At 38.5% G+C, this 18,815-nt stretch overlaps 1 protein-coding gene across 2 annotated transcripts in view; it reads right to left on the bottom strand.

Moving 5' to 3' along the window:
- The window catches only part of DNAH8 (dynein axonemal heavy chain 8), a 328,361-nt gene that overhangs the window by 113,898 nt on the left and 195,648 nt on the right, over nucleotides 1–18,815 (bottom strand). For both annotated transcript variants that reach the window (XM_007972725.3, XM_038006035.2), the window contains 8 exons: nucleotides 15,734–15,887; nucleotides 14,020–14,184; nucleotides 12,397–12,623; nucleotides 10,091–10,209; nucleotides 7,741–7,844; nucleotides 6,281–6,457; nucleotides 4,220–4,387; nucleotides 3,483–3,698 (listed from right to left, as the gene is read on the bottom strand). In XM_007972725.3, coding sequence (XP_007970916.2) covers nucleotides 3,483–3,698; nucleotides 4,220–4,387; nucleotides 6,281–6,457; nucleotides 7,741–7,844; nucleotides 10,091–10,209; nucleotides 12,397–12,623; nucleotides 14,020–14,184; nucleotides 15,734–15,887 — 1,330 coding nt within the window. The remainder of the gene's footprint in view (nucleotides 1–3,482; nucleotides 3,699–4,219; nucleotides 4,388–6,280; nucleotides 6,458–7,740; nucleotides 7,845–10,090; nucleotides 10,210–12,396; nucleotides 12,624–14,019; nucleotides 14,185–15,733; nucleotides 15,888–18,815) is intronic.

Here is an 18,815-nt window from a genome sequence, read left to right as displayed (position 1 = left end):
TAACACAAATCACATAATTTCTGCACTACATGGGACTTTCGAGCTTATCTGTTTCAGTGTCTTCGGCTGGGAAAGCAGAGAGTCTTGGAGGGTATTTCATTACTTTTAAATTTTTAATTACTGGCCAGGTACGGTGGCTCATGCCTGTAATCCCAGAACTTTGGGATGCTGAAGATCACTTGAATCCAGTTTAAGACCAGCCTGGGCAAAATAGGGAGATCTTGTTTCCACGGAAAAATAGAAAAGTTAGCTGGGTATGGTGGCATGCACCTGTAGTCCAAGCTACTCTGGAGGCTGAAGCAGGAGGATCGCTTGGGCCCCGGAGGTCAAGGCTGCAGTAACCTGTGATCGCAACACTGCACTCTAGCCTGGGGGACAGAGTGAGACCCTGTCTCAAAAAAAATTTTTTTAATTATTAATGTTCAATAAGAAAACATGGAAAATGCAGCAATGTATAGGAAGGAGAACAAAAGTTACCCCGATTTTACTCAGACATAACCTGTGAGTGTTGTGTTAGGAAGTTGGTAATTGGCATTTTGATTTTTTTTTTATTTCATTTCGTTTTATGAAGGTCCCAAGTCCATCATGAACATTAGTTATGTGACTGCATGATATTCTACATGTTGGATGTATCATAATTAACCTTTTTCCTACTCGTATACATTTCTCCACCCCCCATTTTTAGTTATTACAAATAATGCTGTGAGTATTGGATATGTAAACATATCAAAGATTCTGCAAGTGAAATTACTGTAACAGTAGTTTTTCATATTTTTCTAAGTCCTACAATGCGGTAATGATCTGCTTCTTGTAAATTTAAAATAATCAGTAAAGTAATCTAGACCCAAAGCCTTCTGGGGTAGAAGTTCTTTGATACCTTTCTTATTTTTGTTCTCAATGTTTGTTTGAATTTAGCTCCTTTTCCCATAACATTTTTATTTCATTTAGATTTTCTAATATATTGACATATAACTATGTAATATTTGCAGCCTGGCACAGTGGCTCACACCTATAATCCTAGCAGTTTGGGAGACTGAGGGAGGAGGATTGCTTAAGTCCAGAAATTCAAGGCTACAGTAAGCTATGATTGCACCACTGCACTCCAGCCTGGGGGCCAGAACGAAACTCTGTCTGTTAAAAAAAAATTGCTTTATAATTACTTGAATCTTCACATCTAGAATTATGAGGATTTATCTTTCTATTTTCATTTGTTTTTATTTTCTTCTTGATTAGATTTTCCTGGAATATTTCTTACAGTTTTGTTTTTGTAAAGCATAGGTTCTTAGATTTGCTCATTAATGCCGGCCGGGACTGGTGGCTCACGCCTGTAATCCCAAAATGAATGGCCAGGTCGGGCACGGTGGCTCACGCCTGTAATCCCAGCATTTTGGGAGGCCGAGGCGGGCAGATCACGAGGTCAGGAGATCGAGACCATCCTGGCTAACACGGCGAAACCCCGTCTCTACTAAAAATACAAAAAAATTAGCTGGGCATGGTGGCGGGCACCTGTAGTCCCAGCTACTTGGGAGGCTGAGGCAGGAGAATAGCGTGAACCTGGGAGGTGGAGCTTGCAGTGAGCCGAGATCACACCACTGCACTCCAGCCTGGATGATAGAGCAAGATACCGTCTCAAAAAAAAAAAAAAGATTTGCTCATTAATTCTGCTGCTTTTCTCTTCTCTAATTTTTAATGTTATTTTTATTGGCTCTATTCTGCTTTCCTTAAATTTCCTGTGTATGTATGCTTATGAGTGAGTATATACTTTAACTCTTAAGTGGAATGTTTAGTTTCTTTGATGCATATAAGGGCTAAGAATGTACCATTTTGGCCATATCACAGAAGCTTTGGTAATTCACTTATTTTCATTATGTCCTAATTAGGAATGACTGACTTCATTTTAATGTAAACTTTCCAGTATTGTTGCTTATAATCAGAGAATGAGACCCCAGGATTTTTTACTTTCAGGAATTTAATCAAGGTCCTCTTTTACCATTGAATATAATTAATTCTTATAAATGTTTCTTGTACTCTAGAAATAATTTCATATTCTTTGTTTATATTGAAGAAAGTTCAAAGTAGTTATTCAACCTGAAAAATAATATCATGTAAAATTTCTATATAATTACTAATTTATACCTACTCAGGACTGCCTCTATAATTTACAGGGCCCAGTGCAAAATGAAAAATGTGGGGCCCCTTGTTAAAAAAAAATTATTAAGAATCTGAAGACGGCAACAGCAGAGCATTAACACAAGGCCCTGTGTGCACACCCAAGAAGCTGGCCCTATGCCTATCGGGGTAGCCACAATCTGAAATTACCATATTATTTTTGTTAATTTGATAGCATGTGCCACAATCTCAAATTACAGTATTATATTTGTTAATTTCCACTGAAAATACTAATGGATTTGCTTTCTATGATTTGATGCTATTTTATTTATTGCATAACACATTATTTTAATTGTCTTCACTATGGATCATAATTTTTATCAACAAAGAATAGCTCTTTTCTGATGTGTGTGTGTTTTATTTTTTTCTTGAATTCTACATTTATTGTAAGATTTCTCCCTTGGTATCTTTTGTTGGGGTGTGTTTTTTTCATATTTTTCCTATCATTTCTCTTTGTTGAAACTTTTTATTTTAAATTGATTTTCTATTTTTCTCGAAGTTCCTCATGCACAGGTTTTAAAGAGGCAGCCATTTCACTAAAGCTTATTAGGAAAAACAGTAACCCCCTGTCCACCAACTCATCATTATCCACTCCACAGAGCAACCACTTACAATACTTTTAGCTTTGTGGGGGTGGGGGATTGAGACAGGGCCCTGGAGGCAGTGTGTATCTGAGTGATACATTTCACAAATCCTTGCACTCCTAAGAATCTCTTTCTGTTCCCTCATACATGAAGACCAGCTTTGCCCATTATTGAGTGCTTGGACCCCAGCACTTTCCTCCTCAAAACGCTGCATATGTGTTTCCATTATCTTCTAGTATTTAGGGTTATGGGAAATCCGCAACATCTTGATTTGTCTTTTGTGAACAACCTTTTAGGTTTTGTTTGCTTCTTCGATTGCATTTAAGGTTCTCCTCCTGTCTTGGAAATTTAAAACATTTCTAGTGTCAAGTCTAATTTTTATAAGTTTTGTTTGAAATACAGTCATCAAATTCAACCTCCAAACCTAATCTCCAAACTTCAAAGAAATGGCAAGTTTTTCTTCTTATGACAGCTTGATTATTATTCCCAAGAAACTCATTTCCTGTGTAAGTTAACACATTGGTTTCAGTCACCTGCCTGCACTGTCAAGAAACATGTAACAGATATAAAAAGAAAGAGAAACTTTGAGAGGACACAGAGAAAAAAGACAAATTTGGTAACAGGGACATCTACCTTTATCTAAACTACGCATTTTCTTTTAATAGCAGCAATACTGATAATTGATTTTATGAAACATTGATTTACTGGGAGAAGGAAGGAAACTTTTACCTTCAGAGGCAACACTTCTCTATTGATGCCATAAAATATTGCCATAGCAAGTGTCCAAGACAGGAGACCAGCCACATTCCCACAGACTTTTTTGGCACTTTCAAAAGTATAATCATCCATATTAAAATATGGCTGTAGTAGCTCAACAGTCTCTTCATTTATAGTGTCCTTAGGGAACTGCTGAAGGCTCCACAGGAATCCTGTTGCACTCATCAACTGAAAAATAGTATTATAACCTGTAAGTTCTGGAAGAAAATAAATACTTTCTTCCTGAGTTAACATGTACTTCTAAATTGAATTTTCTCAAAGAAGTAACAGTTGATTTGCTCTAAATATACAAATTGAGACTATTGGCAGTAGCCAACCTAAAACTGTAAATCACAAATTGTCTTCTGGATTCCACGTGGAAAGAGTAAAGAAGAAAAGCTATGTAAGTTTTCTTTCTGGTAAGTGCATCTGAATGCCACCAACCACACAAGCCCCATTTTGAAGATTGGGCTGGGTTGACACAAAGGCTGTGCCAATACTAGCCACCGGTTCTGGACAGATGTCATAAAAAGAAGGCATTCAGCTTTAAATCTATCCCCCTTTACATTTTACGTGATGCAGTTTAAGATAAACTTTTCAATACACAATGATCAATTATTGTCTGCCAGTTTGTCTGGTCTATATTGAATGTCCCGGGCTGAGGATGCCTGATGCAGCTCATAGGATTGACAAAGATAGACTTGACTTACCTTTAATGACTCTCCCCATGATGGCTTGCAGCAAGGTTTTTCTGGATCCATAGTAACAGGGTCAATTTTCTTTTGAAATAGTAACAGAACACAGTCCATGATTCTCATAATAAGATGTGGTGGTTTTGCAAGTTTCCTGACTGTGGCAATATCATTTGGCTTGATAGTCTATATTTGGGATTAGGGATCAATATTTTGTTTGTTGAGTGGTATTAATAGCTACACAGAAATCTAATACTTTTAAATAATTAAGATAGAAAACTTCAAAGCATATTTTCTCTCCAGTTCCAAGATTTTTGCTTAGTGGCTCTTTCATTGTTATTTTGATATTTCTGTTTGTTTATTTGTATGTATTCTTTTTTTCCCTTTTGCTCCCAATGAATTGGTTTAAAATATCACTACCAGGCATTGCCATCACAGACCTCTGTTAATAAGTCCCATTGATATGTAACATTTAGATAACTTGCATCTTCAAAGCACAGGGTCTATATTAGGTGTAGATATTGAGAGGATACAAAGCCCTGAATATCAGAAACCTCACCTTCAGCCTTCATTTTGAGGGCTTCCCTGTCTATGGCAGGGGGAGGAATTAGAAGGAGACAAGAGAAGTTACTGTAATATATGGCTCATAAAAATATTTTTGAAAATTTCTATCCATTGGCTGGGTTTGGATTAAGACATTGCCTGACCATCAAGGCAAGAACTGGGAGACCATATGATCAATAACATGTTCTAAGATTCCTTTGGTTCGGTGATCTCTCCCTTTTGTACGTTATAGTAAGACCCATAAAGGAAGTAGGGGTGCAGAACATGTCCTGGTCATTGTTAACATTTGATTAAATTATTATCATAGATTTATTTATTCATTTAACAATTGCAGGCATTCTCCTATATAAAACAAAACAAACAAAAATAGTCTTGTCCTCATAACCTCCTGAAAAATGGCAAAGAAAATACAATTAACCTACATAAGGATTTCTGCCATGACAGAAGCATGTGAGTGACAGGAAAACAAAGGAAGGCCTTGAAGAAGAACTGAAAACTTTCTAGGAGGAGTGAGGTCTGGGCCCAGATTTGAAGACTGACTCTAATTAGGCAATGAAAGTTAGGAAGAGCATTCCCGGCAGAGGTGGAGGCACGTTTAAACGTAACAGACCCTGACCATTCTTTCAGAATCCTATACATTTTTCTGTATGACTGGATCGCATTGTGTGTAGGGAGAAAATGACAAGATATACATGTTCAAGAGATAGACAGGAGCCAGGTCATCAGCAGGAACAGAAGCACTAATATTTATTGAGCTCTTTCTATGTAACTAGCATTTTGTATTAATTACTTTTAATGCTCTCACTGATTCTTTAAGGATCAATGAGATATTATAATCCCCACAGATACCCAAGAAAGTTAAGTAAATTTACTCCAGATCATATATATGTACATATATACATATATGTGTGTGTATTAGCAGTGTGTATGTATATACACGTGTGTATATAAGTGTGTATATATCCATATATATGTACGTGTGTATATATATATGCATGTATGTATATACACGTGTGTATATAACCATGTATGTGCATGTGTATATATATGTGTGTGTGTGTATTATACATAGAGGTTGAATGCAGGTCTGCCTGCCTCCAAAGCTGTGCACCTTTTGCCTCACAGCTGTGAATGCCTAGCTCAGGACTTTATCCTAAGAGCAGTGGGAACCACAGGAAGATTTTAAAAGGGGGCATGACATAATCTGGAAGGGATGGTGGAGAAACCGAGCAGACTCTCTGTGTAATCTGAATTTCTCATAGTTTAGGCCACTAACCACTAGCATTATTTCTCAGTTCTTGTGGAAGGTCAATCTGTGGGATGAAAATAATATAAAAGGAGAGGACTTTAAAAAAATTAAAACTTAGAAAACTGAATTGATACATTTGTTTCCAGACTCAGAGATTATCAATCACATTAAGAATTCAATTCAGTTTTCTGATGAGTTAATTTCATGTAATGAAACATGATGCCTTCTAGGACTTGTGTTGGAAGGGGTAACAATGCACTGCTCACATTCAGGGCTGCTTCTGCTTCTTCCAATGCAGGTTTAGCTGCCTCGAGCTTGCTTTCAGCTTTTACTTTTTCACTATCAATTTCATCCACAATTTTTTGGGCTTTGTCTTTTACCTCCTGTACTTCATTTTTAATTTTGGCTGAAGCCTGAGCGCTTACTGTGACTTCTGCTAATACCTGTTAAGTTGAGCAAACACAGGAAAGCAAATAGAAACCTTTCAAGCAAAATTTATAGATTTGAAGAGTGAGCAAATATTTATTCAATATAATATAAAACACAAATAAGAACAAATTTATTTCCTATCTAAATTGTCTATATTTTAAGGTGTATTAAAGTAAATTCCTTTGAGCAGTTCCTCGCAGTTTTCCATTTTCTAAGCTTTCCTTAGGCTTAGAATACATATAAATAAATATTTAAAGCTTTCAGAAGAAATAGTATTTTCACTCTACAAATTTCTAGAAGATTAAAACAATTCAAGAAAGTATCATAGAATAAGGGCAAAAACCCCTAGTAAGCCTTGTATAATAACAATAGAAGTAGCTAATGTTTACTGAGTGCTTACCACATATGCCAGGACTATGTGTAAGTGCCTCCCCTATGTTAGTTCACTCATTTCAGTAACTGGCGAGGATCAAGACTGAAGTATTTATTCTTAACTGACTCTTGGTGACTGGAAGCTGAAAATCTGAGACTAGAAGGCTGTATAATAGATTTTAAAAAGGCAGCACATAGGCCGGGCAGCGTGGCTCACGTCTGTAATCCCAGCACTTTGGGAGGCCGAGGCAGGCGGATCACAAAGTCAAGAAATCAAGACCATCCTGGCCAACATGGTGAAACCCCGTCTCTACTAAAAATACAAAAATGAGGCAGGAAAATCGCTCGAACCCAGGAGGTGGAGGTTGCAGTGAGCTGAGATTGTGCCACTGCACTCCAGCCTGGACAACAGAGCAAGACTCTATCTCAAAAAAAAAAAAAAAAAAAAAAAGAGAAAAAGCAGCACACACATATACCTATCTCCTTGAAAGGAGTATGGATTTTTCCACTTTCTTTTTTTTTTAAAAAAAGACACTCCACCAACTCTTCCTCTTTATTCTTTGCCCTCCTTGACACATATAAGTGAGATTTGGACCATCCCAGAAACCTGGAACATACAGGGACCTTAAACAGAAGACCAAATATAACTCATAGTCAAGCAGAAATTTCATAAACAGTTGAAAAAGAATAAGAGAGACAGACAGAGTGAGAGAAGAAATAATAGTCTTAGGCCAAGTAGCAAAATTAATAGTTCAGATAAACGCTGGTATAAGTTAAACAAAAACGTCTAACTCTTTGTGAACACTATCTTACCAGGAATTGTCCATAGATTTATACCCTGCTTGTTCTTTAATATCATTTTAAAATAATGCATTTTAATATGGAAAAATATTCCTCATCAGTGATAAAATAAATGCAAACTCACTTCATCTGCTTTTACGGAAGCCACGGCCAACTCCTTCTCCTTGACTGCAAGATCCTGAGACAGTTTAGCAACAGATTCACTTGCCTCCATTAGTTTATCAAGACCTTTACAAATACACACATACATGCTTTTGCTGAGTATAGGTATATGCCTTCATCAAATATTTAATATTTACTATTTATAAGGCACTGTACATGTAATATAACAAACACAAAATTGTATTTGTAGACAAAAGCTTTAAAAACATACATATCTTAAGAGCAACAATATTGACCATATTTCTGAGTTTCAACAGGAAGGCAAAGAAAACAGCTCTGACAGAAGAATATCACATAGCTACATTTAAGGGAAGGTCACAATGTCCTATCGAATAAGATTAGTTTAGCCAAGATACTTATTTGACAAATTTATACTCTCTTTGGCTTTGTAAACAGTTTTTGCTATCATTTTTTGCCTTTGAATCATATTGCAGCTGAGGTGGCAAATGAGATAGAAAATATATTAACATTTTTATGGTTCTCTTTGCTATAACTATGAAAATTTATGTAACAGACTTTGCAACTTTTAGCACTGTAGAGAAAAAGAACTGGTTAACTCAATGGCTCCTATTCCAACGGGTTCTAGGTAGTGGGATGTTAGTAAATATTTAAATCTGGGTCACTGGGAGAAGGAAAAGCCCTCATTTTATATTGTCCAATTTCTGTAGTGTAAACACTCTCACCAAGGCTGATTTCAAGCTACCAAAAGATTCTCAGTACCACACTGTTATGTAATATTCCTACCACACAGACAGAAGCAAATAACCTCAAGAACATTAATATAAGAAAATAGAGTAGGCTGGGCATGGTGGCTCACCCCTGTAATCCCAGCACTTTCGGAGGCCAAGGTGGGTGGATCACCTGAGGTCAGTTCGAAACCAGCCTGGCCAACATGGCAAAACCCTGTCTCTACTAAAAATACAAAATAAGCTGGGCGTGGTGGTGCATGCCTGTAATCCCAGCTACTTGGGAGGCTGAAGCAGGAGAATCACTTGAACCTGGGAGGCAGAGGTTGCAGTGAACAGAGATCACGTCATTGCACTCCAGCCTGGGCAACAGAGCAAAACCGTCTCAAAGGAAAAAAAAAAGAGTAAAACTAAGAAGAGATGAGTTTGAGCATTTATTGCCTTTATTTTAAATCCAATTTGTTTAATTGTAAGTATACACGAGTTAATTTTTAATAAAAGTTCTTTTTAACAAGCAGATCACAAAATTCCTAAAAATTTAATATTGTGCTCTCAAAAGCCACTATGAGTTGGCTTCAGCACACTACTGATCTAAAGCATCATATAGGAAAGCTGCAAAAAGATGAATCATGAGAAAACCGCAGAAGAAGTCTTCTTTCACAGTCTTCTCTCATCGCTATGACTTCACAGACCTTGGCACTCAGTTATGCTACGTGACCGAGTGGTTTTTGTTTTGTTTTTTTCTTGAGACAGGGTCCCACTCTGTTACTTAGGCTGGAGTGTAGTGGTGCAGTCTCAGCTCACTGCAGCCTTGACTTCCTGGGCTCAAGTGATCCTCCCACCTCAGCCTCCCAAGTAGCTGGGTGTACAGGCATGCGCCACCACGATGCCTGACTAATTTTTATATTTTTGTAGAGACAGGGTTTCACCATGTTGCCCAGGCTGCTCTTGAACTCCTGGGCTCAAGTGATCCGCTCGCCTATGGCCTCTCAAAGTGCTGGAATTAGAGGCAAGAGCCACCACACCCAGCCTCTCAAGTTTTATTTAGAACTTGAAAAATAAGAACTAAGGTGCTTTAGATTGTTTGGGCCACATGCTTTCTGGACATATAATCTGTTCCAATGTTTACTTTTGCTAGTTATACTACATATACCAGACACTTGGAAAACTCTTGCTTAGGTACACAATCTCTTTTTGTTTTTATTTGTTTTTGTTTCTATTTTGCCTTTTTCTTTATTAGAAATGTAGGGAACATTAACATGGCAATGTTTATACAAATCAAGGCAAATCAAAGTGAAACCAAAAACTGAAATTGTTGTTTATTCCCAAACGCTGGCTTGTCCCCATCTGCCAGCAAAGGCTCAGTGACTCAGCACAGGGGACCCAGAGTTGAAAGAGCCAGGAGAAATGGTTCTACAGAGAAAATAGGCCACTTCTGTTTAGATTTTCTTCTGTTCAGAGTTTCCTGACAGGTCAAAAAACCTTCAAGGGCATCCTTTAAAATTGTCTACTACTAACAAAGTGAGTATTTCATTTTCAAACAAAATGTCCACCAAACAAAATAATGAGATCCCTATCAAACAAACCCTATTTCCATTCCATCCCATTCCATTCCATTCCTCTTACCAATATTCATACGTTCAGCTTGTTCATTAATGAATTTCACCTTTTCAGCATAAATGTTTTTATAACCATTTATAAATGAGAGGTACGATTTGGGAGTCACATGTGCTCTTCGGCGGTATCTGAAAGCAGAACGTTAAAAGGACCATTTCAATCACTGTGGGTACACCCATAAAATGACACCTTTCCCAAGGGAAATCAGTGTGATCCTGTAGAGTGATTCACTAGCAGGAAGACAGGATTTGAGCATGGTTTCCCAGAGGTGAAGTGGAAAGAGGACTAAATCTGTCTGATGTTTTGACCCTGAGAAGGTCTTTGACTTCACCGTTAACTCCAACTCTGTTTCCTCATCTGGAAAACTGAGAAAAGAACGTCTGCTCTACTTCTCCCAGAATTTTGTGAAGATCAAACAAAATCGCATATATGAACACCCTATGTGAAAGCTGGTGTCAACAGTGTAAAACTTTAAGGTTCTGGACAAATATTAGGGATAAGTGGTTGAAATGAATTTGTGGTGTGATCCATTTTCATTCAAGTGATATTTGCTACAGTCTCTTCACTGCTGGATCAGCTGGGTGGGTTTGTTTACAGAAGCAAAAACCAATGTCTCCCCAGTTCACTGGATTGGCCTTGAAATCAAGGCAACCGCACTTGATCCAAATGTCTACTTTATTGTGGGCTTTATTACAAAAGGTATAATTTTATACAGAAGAAGCTCAAGTGAAAAAAGAGCTCTTCATGTACTACAAAATTATTTAACCTTTTATATTAATTTAAACTTTTGTAGTTTTGAAGATTTTTAATGTTTTTAAGTTTTTTTAAAGATCTTGGGCATATATGTGACTATCATTAAAGTGTTATAAAAATATTACATTCAGAATAAAGTTCAACAACCTAAGAACATATAAAAAAATTGAAAAATATACCCAAATTTTCAAAGTAAAGAAACAGATTTTTGTAGCTGCACAAAGGTAAAAGTTTATCTCCACAGATGACATTAGCAGGAGGAGTTCAAATAGAAAGAAAATCTTCTTAACAGTAAGAATTAATACACACTGGCCGGACGCGGTGGCTCAAGCCTGTAATCCCAGCACTTTGGGAGGCCGAGACGGGTGGATCACGAGGTCAGGAAATGGAGACCATCCTGGCTAACACGGTGAAACCCCATCTCTACTAAAAAACACAAAAAAACCAGCCGGGAGAGGTGGCGGGCGCCTGTAGTCCCAGTGACTCGGGAGGCTGAGGCAGGAGAATGGCATAAACCCGGGAGCCAGAGCTTGCAGTGAGCTGAGATCCGGCCACTGCACTCCAGCCTGGGCAACAGAGCGAGACTCCGTCTCAAAAAAAAAAAAAAAAAGAGAAAAGAATTAATACACACTGATTCGCCAAGAGAATTTGGGAGATATTATCTGGAATTATTTAAAAGGGTAGTCTGGGAATGGTTTTAAGTAAAGAAAAAGGTATGGAATAAACAAACTTTTGTGAAGCAGGAACCTCAAAGAACAGGAATTTCAAAGCAGGAATTTCAAAGAACGGGCATGGAACTTCTTACCAACCTGTTGATAGCAAAGTCAACAAACATTAGAAACACAGAGGGGTTATAAGTCAGCCAGAGAGAATCAATGAGAGTGTTACCCGAACTCTCTATGCAGAAAAACAGGCATAGCCTTTCTGGGGATCCATGTGGCCCATTTGTCAGTCTTATACAGTGACTGTCATGCTTTGTGGGGAAAAAAGCTATGTTTTTGCACAGTTGACACCAGCTTTCACATAATGAACATGTCATTGCTGCTTTTAGTGAGTGGTTTTCCCACAGTCAATTAATATTTTGTTTCATAGTTATCCGGTATAGAGACATTGGTAAGACTGAGTAATGCAAATAGAAATTCTAAATACTCCCTCAACATAAGGCAATAAAGAAACATTAGAAACCGTGTACTTCTTTAATCAAAATAAATAATGCATTTGAATAAGAAACTAATTTTAAACAGTGGTGATGAATTAGCTAAGTCATTTTCAAAACAAAATTAAGCAGATGAAATAAAGCAATTCATTAAGTATCTGTTACTTTGAGGTTTGGAGGATAAAAAGGTATTTAAGTGTGGACACTAGTCCGTTTTTAAATCTTGTTTACTTGCCATCTCTTCATACGTAATCACTAGAAAATCAAAGGAAGAAAGATCTAAAAATGCAGCTAGGACCTCATGCTCAATTAATAGGAAGACTCTTCTGCTGGATGTTACAATGCATTCCTCTTGGGAGTACATGCTGTGGTTCCATAGCAATGCTGCTCATGTAATATCACTTACCTTTGGAAATAACTTTCACAGCTCTCTGAAACCATGTCATGAAACAGGCCCATTGTCTCTACAACTTGTCTTTTAATTTCACTAGAGCAGACAATATTATAGTCTGAAAGGAAGTAGGAGGCCACAGCAATCAGAGCCTCCCTCGGCCAGCGGCTGAACCAGTCCATAGTGCAACCTGATATCAAGCCAGGAAATTTCAAAGAACGGGCACGGAACTTCTCACCAACCTGTTGATAGCAAAGTCAACAAACATTAGAAACACGGAGGGGTTATAAGTCAGCCAGAGAGAGATTTCTGCAGTCGGATCCAACAGAGTGACGTCACAAATTTGAAAATGAATCTTCTTGGGCTGCAATCATACATAAATTGAATGTTCCGATGAAGGGAGGAAACACACGCTACACTCTTCCCTGTCCTGGGACTACATCTACATTATTGCATTCAATTCCAGAACTCTCTTTTAAGAGGAAACTGATAAACTAGAACTCTTTAAGAGAGAGGGCCAGGACAGCAAAAGGCGTGGACACTGGGACAAGTGAGAACAGCTGCAGGAACAGATGTTTGGTCTAAAAAAGAAACAACTTAGTCAGCCTTGAGAAAACCTTCTCCAAACATCTGAAAACCTTTACACGGAAGAGGGATTGAGTTCATTGTATAGGGCAGAATTAGAATCAGAAAAGTACAGAGACAAAATTCTATTGATTATAAATAAGAGCCTTTTGGCAATTAGACTATCCAAGAATGAAGCAGGCTGCCTTATAAATCAGCGACAGTCCCCAGAGCAGAGCTGTCAATAGAACTTTAAGTGATAATAAAAATGCTTTATATATATGCATTCCAGTGTGGTAGCTATTAGCCACACAGGACTACTAAGCACTAGGAATGGAGCAAAGCCAGGCGTGGTGGCTCATGCCTGTAATTCCAGCACTTTGGGAGGCCCAGGCAGGTGAATCCCTTGAGTCCAGGAGTTCCAGACCAGCCTGGGCAACGTGGCAAAACCCCGTCTCTACAAAAAATACAAAAATTAACTGGGCATGGTGGCACATGCTTGCAGTCCCAGCTACTTGGGAGTCTAAGGTGAGAAGATGGCTTGAGCCTGGGAGGTTGACGCTGCAGTGAGCCATGATCATGCCACTGCACTTCAGCCTAGGCAGCAGAGCAAGACCCTGTATCAAAAATAAACCAAACAGTAAGTAGAAACAGGGCTAATTAATCAAAACTTAAGTAACCATATATGCCTAATGGCTACTATATTGGGTAGCACGATGAGATAGAGATTTTCAAACCTACATCAGGGACATTTTAGTAAACCTGATATGTCTACATGGGAGGTGGAGCTGGACGAGGTTACATCACCAAGTCCCTTACAATTCAAACAACCCATGTCTCTAGGTAATTAATGAAAATTGCAGATTATGCAATATTTTTTAATAATATGAATATTTTAAATTATACTGGAAATGAGAATTTGGTCAAGGGAGATTGTGTAGTACAAAAGTGTTAATTTTAATTCAATGTAAAAATATTAATTTCTAAGATCATTATCTAATCAGAGAAGGTAAACTAAGTATCTTTAAATAAGGAACTCTTTCTACGTAGATATAAATAAAAATAAAAACTCACTGGAGAAAAGCAGAGAACAACATGTAAGTTCTTCCTTGATCTTGAAATGAAGTATTCATACAAATTGTCAAAGGTAGGAGGATGGCGAGGCAGTTCCCTCTTCATCACTGAAATCAGACCTTGGGTGATTTCATCCATCTCATCTCGTGCAAACAAATTGGAGATCTTTAAGGAATGGACAAGGAAGTGTTCTGTATTTTAAGAGTTCTCCACAGTCAATTCACTGCCAAAGTCCAGTCCCTTTTTTAATTTGCACGTCATCTTATTGCATATTTTCTTTCAGCATCTCCACTGTCAAATCTGATTTGCCAGAGATTATCAAGACTGCAACTTTTTATTGAGCAGCTCAATCAAGAAGTGATTGTGTTTTCTTGTGCTCCAATAGCTATCACCAAAAAGCCATCTCCACCACCAATCACCTCTTTAAGATGTCCAGGGGTGCCCTCTGTACTTTGACTCAGAGTCAGTCTAATCAACTCTGACTCCAAAATACTTAACTAATTTTTGCACCATTAAGCATCTGTATACCATGGTACAGGCAAGAGTTAACAGAGCAGGCTTAATCTTGAGAAGGGTATGCTTGCAGAGTTGACCCTGGGCTGTTATCAGGGAACTTGGCTTTTGGAATGTCTCCTCCATTAGTAATTGATAAGGTTGTTTTGCAGTGCCAACTAGACTGTTTACACAAACCTTGTGATATACGGTAAACATCTATCTGCTTTCCTTCTAGGAATCTGGAACTTTGGTAGTTGTAGCTAGGCAGGAAGTGACTAATGACCAACCCTAAAAAAAACCCACTGGACTGTGAATCTCAAGTGGGCTTCCTGAACGGAAACACAGTGCATATGTTACTGCCCTTCATACTGGATGGAGAGGACGTTCTGTATGGCCCCTTGGCAAAAGCATAGGAAGCTGGAACATCAATTCCATGTTCCTGGTACATCAATTACTCTACAAGATGAATCTTCCTCTCTACTGATCTGGCTCTGCATCCTTACTGTGTTGCCGCAATAAATCTCCACCATGAATATAACTACAAGTTGAGCATCCCTTATTCAAAATGCTTGGGACCACAGTGTTTCAGATTTCAGATTTTTTTCAGATTTTGGAATGTTTGCATTTTACTTACTGGTTGAGCACCCCCAAATCCAAAAATCTGAAATCTAACATGCTCCAATAATAAGCATGTCCTTTGAGCATCACGTCAGTGCTCAAAAACTTTCAGATTTCGGAGCATTTTGGATTTCAGATTTTTGGATTTGAGATGCTTGACCTGTATATGCTGAGTCTGTGAGTCTTTCTAACGAAGTACTAAAGATGTGAAGGCTCATGGAAGTGCTGATACAAGCAGTTTCGGAAGTGGTGGTGCAGACATCCATTTACAACTAACAGAACTCTTTCAACCATTCTACACTCCTCACTAGTATGTAGATAGACGGACAGATACTTTGCTTCTCCTAAAATAAATTATAAGACCAAAGTGAAGATTGAAGAGACAAGTAAGGAACCATGTTCAAAATTAAACAAAGCATCTGGAGATGGGCAGCATTCATTTCACAGGAACTTCAGAAAATCTACTAAATCTCATACATTAACCATGTCTACAATCAAAAATGTTCTAAACAGCCTCACTTTCAAAAGGCTGCTGCTTTTTCTATTCCAATATAATTTATATATTTACAACATGGGCTTTTTTGCTACTTTTGAGACTTACCTCCCCTGAAGATAGCAAGTTGTTAAGGTATTCTAGAAATGCCTCATCTTTTATTTCATTGTCAGTAAAGATGAAAGTGATGCCTTTTCCATCAGCACCAGCAACTTTGTACAAAGATTTTAAATCATCTGTTAGATTAGTCACATTGTAAGACCTAAGAAGAAAAGTAATAGAAATTTTTAGATTGAAAAATATATAGTCGGCTGGATGTGGTGGCTCACACCTGTAATCCCAGCACTTTGGGAGGCCGAGGCGGAACATGGTGAAACCCCATCTCCACTAAAAAAATACAAAAAAATTAGCCAGGCGTGTGGTGTGCACCTGTAATCCCAGCTACTTGGGAGGCTGAGGCAGGAGAATCACCTGAACCCAGGAAGCAGAGGTTACAGTGAGCCGAGATCGCGCCACTGCACTCCAGCCTGGGCGACAGAACAAGACTCCATCTCAAAAAAACAAACAAACAATCAAACAACAACAAAACAACAAAACCATAGTCATAATTTATCCCAAAACACAATAATAACCCATGATTATTAGAGCATAATCTGTACCTGCTCCATAGATACTAAGTAATGGTGCCTGCTAGAAAATACAGAGATTAGAGCTAGAGAGTGATATATTACCATTCAAAACAAATAGGTTTTGTTTAAGTTGAGAACTGAGAATCAGGGAATTTACCAAAAGTGATCCATGAAGCGTAAGTGGGAATACAGAAATGAACTTTTAGTCCCTGCAACCTGACTGTCCTCAGCAACAAATTTTGTCCGATCTAAATCTAAATATCTAAAACTCATCTGAAATTTGGATGAGTTTGATTTGGTGAAAAAGTCACAATAAGTTATGAATAAAAATAATGATAAATTGTATATAGTGGTAATTTGCACAGCTCATTAAGTGGCTAGGTACAAAGAAACCCCACAGAAAAAGATGCATTATGCAATATGGGATAAATAATAGAAATGTTAGATGGTTACAGATTATGGAATGAAAAGATCTTGGTCTTTGTTTTTTGGTTTACTCTGTTTCTGGTTAAATGTATGTGCTACCAGAGGTGACGAGATATGTAAAAAGAAAGCAGACATTATCTGAAATGTTGTATGTAAATCCTCATGGGTAAGCTAATGACAAGGACTAAAAGGTAATCCTCACTGGAAAGAGGTATTACAATGCAAGTAATAGGGAGTAGGCCATGGGTCTCACAAGAAGACTATGAGCACTGGAACCAGAAAGATCTAGTGGCCTGATGCTGTCAGAGTAATCCTCTCACTGACTGGCCAGTCTCTGAACTGATCAGTCAAAAGATGCCAATTTGGCTGATTTTTTAAAGAATTTGACTGACTGTTATGTACTGCTTTTGCAATACATAGAGACAGTCACAACATACTCCTTGTCCAGATCCTGACCTCTCTTGTTTCTTTCTTTCAAGTTTTCCAAAAGTGTTCTCTGTGCTGCTTCTCTTCCTAATGCAATGTGGCTTGTGTGCCCATCCACTCCACTGAAAGTTTTATCATGTTGACTATCAGCTGCCACTTTTCATGCCTTAACATTTTCAGATTTTTTTTTTTTTTTTTTTTTTTTTTTTTGAGACGGAGTTTCACTCTTCTTGCCCAGGCTGGAGTGCAATGGTGTGATCTTGGCTCACTGCAATCTCCATCTCCAGGGTACAAGCAATTCTCGTGCCTCAGCCTCTTGAGTAGCTGGGATTACAGGTGCCTGCCACCATGCCCAGCTAATTTTTTTGGTATTTTTAGTAGAGATGGGGTTTCACCATATTGGCCAGCTAGTCTCGAACTCCTCACCTCAAGTGATCAGCCTGCCTCAGCCTCCAAAAGTGTTAGGATTACAGATGTGAGCCAGGGCACCCAGCCAGCATTTGCAGATTAATTATCTACCTGCTTAGTTTCTGAAAACCACTCTGGATTTCCTCCTCTCTGTCTTTCCTCTTCTTCTCACTCTCAATCGCAAGCTCCCTTTCTCTATGTTGGGAGACCCCGGAGTTCTTTCCACAGCCATCTTTTCTTTCCATGATGCACCCTATTCATACTCCCCATGACCATAAAAGGGTTCCCTCTACTGAGACGTCTATATTCTTATTGCAAGAACCAGAATCCTCTCCTGAACTCCACATCCATGAGTCTTATTATCTATGGAAACTGTTCTGCAACACCTCAGACTCAAATGTCACTTTACCCTTCAAAGCTGGTCATTTTTTATTTATTCAACACATCCTTTTACAGAATTGGTTAAAACTAAGCATTTAATAATGAAAATAAAAAAGACAAATATTACAGTGGTCTATTCTCAGGAAGCTTACAGCTTAGTGAAGGAGATAGAAATGTATGTGAACAAGCACTTTTTTTTAACGCAGTGTGGTAAGTACAGTCATGCATTGCTTAACAATGGGGATACATTCTGCTAAATGCATCCTTAAGAAATATTGTCACTGTGGCCAGGTGTGGTGGCTCACACCTGTAATCCCAGCACTTTGGGAGGCTGAGGCGGGTGGATCACAAGGTCAGGAGTTCAAGACCAGCCTGGCCAGTCTGGTGAAACCCTATCTCTACTAAAAATACAAAAATTAGCCAGGCGTGGTGGTGGGCACCTGTAATCCCAGCTACTCGGGAGGCTGAGGCAGATAACTGCTTGAACCTGGGAGGTGGAGACTGCAGTGAGCAGAGATCACACCACTGCACTCCAGCCTGTGTGACAGAGTGAGACTCCTTCTCAAAAAACAAACAAAAAGAAAACATTGTAATTGTGGGAACATAATATAGTTTGGAAGTTTGTCCCTTCCAAATCTAACTCCCAATGTTGGAGGTGGGGCTTGGTGGGAGGTGTTTGGGTCATGGAGGCAGATCCCTCATGAGTGGCTTAGCACCATCCCCTTGGTAATGAGTGAGTTCTAACTCTGAGTTCATATAAGATCTGGTTGTTTAAAGGAGTCTGGGACCTGCCCCCTGACTCACTCCAGCTATCATGATATGACCACCTGCTGCCCTTTTGCCTCCCGCCATGATTGAAAGCTTCCTGAGACCCTCACCAGAAGCAGGTGCCAGCACCACACTTCCTGTACAGCCTGCAG

This window comes from Chlorocebus sabaeus, chromosome 17 (genome assembly GCF_047675955.1).
Source record: "Chlorocebus sabaeus isolate Y175 chromosome 17, mChlSab1.0.hap1, whole genome shotgun sequence".
NCBI classification, from domain to species: Eukaryota; Metazoa; Chordata; class Mammalia; order Primates; family Cercopithecidae; genus Chlorocebus; species Chlorocebus sabaeus.
This window is presented reverse-complemented; position numbering and strand designations above follow the sequence as displayed.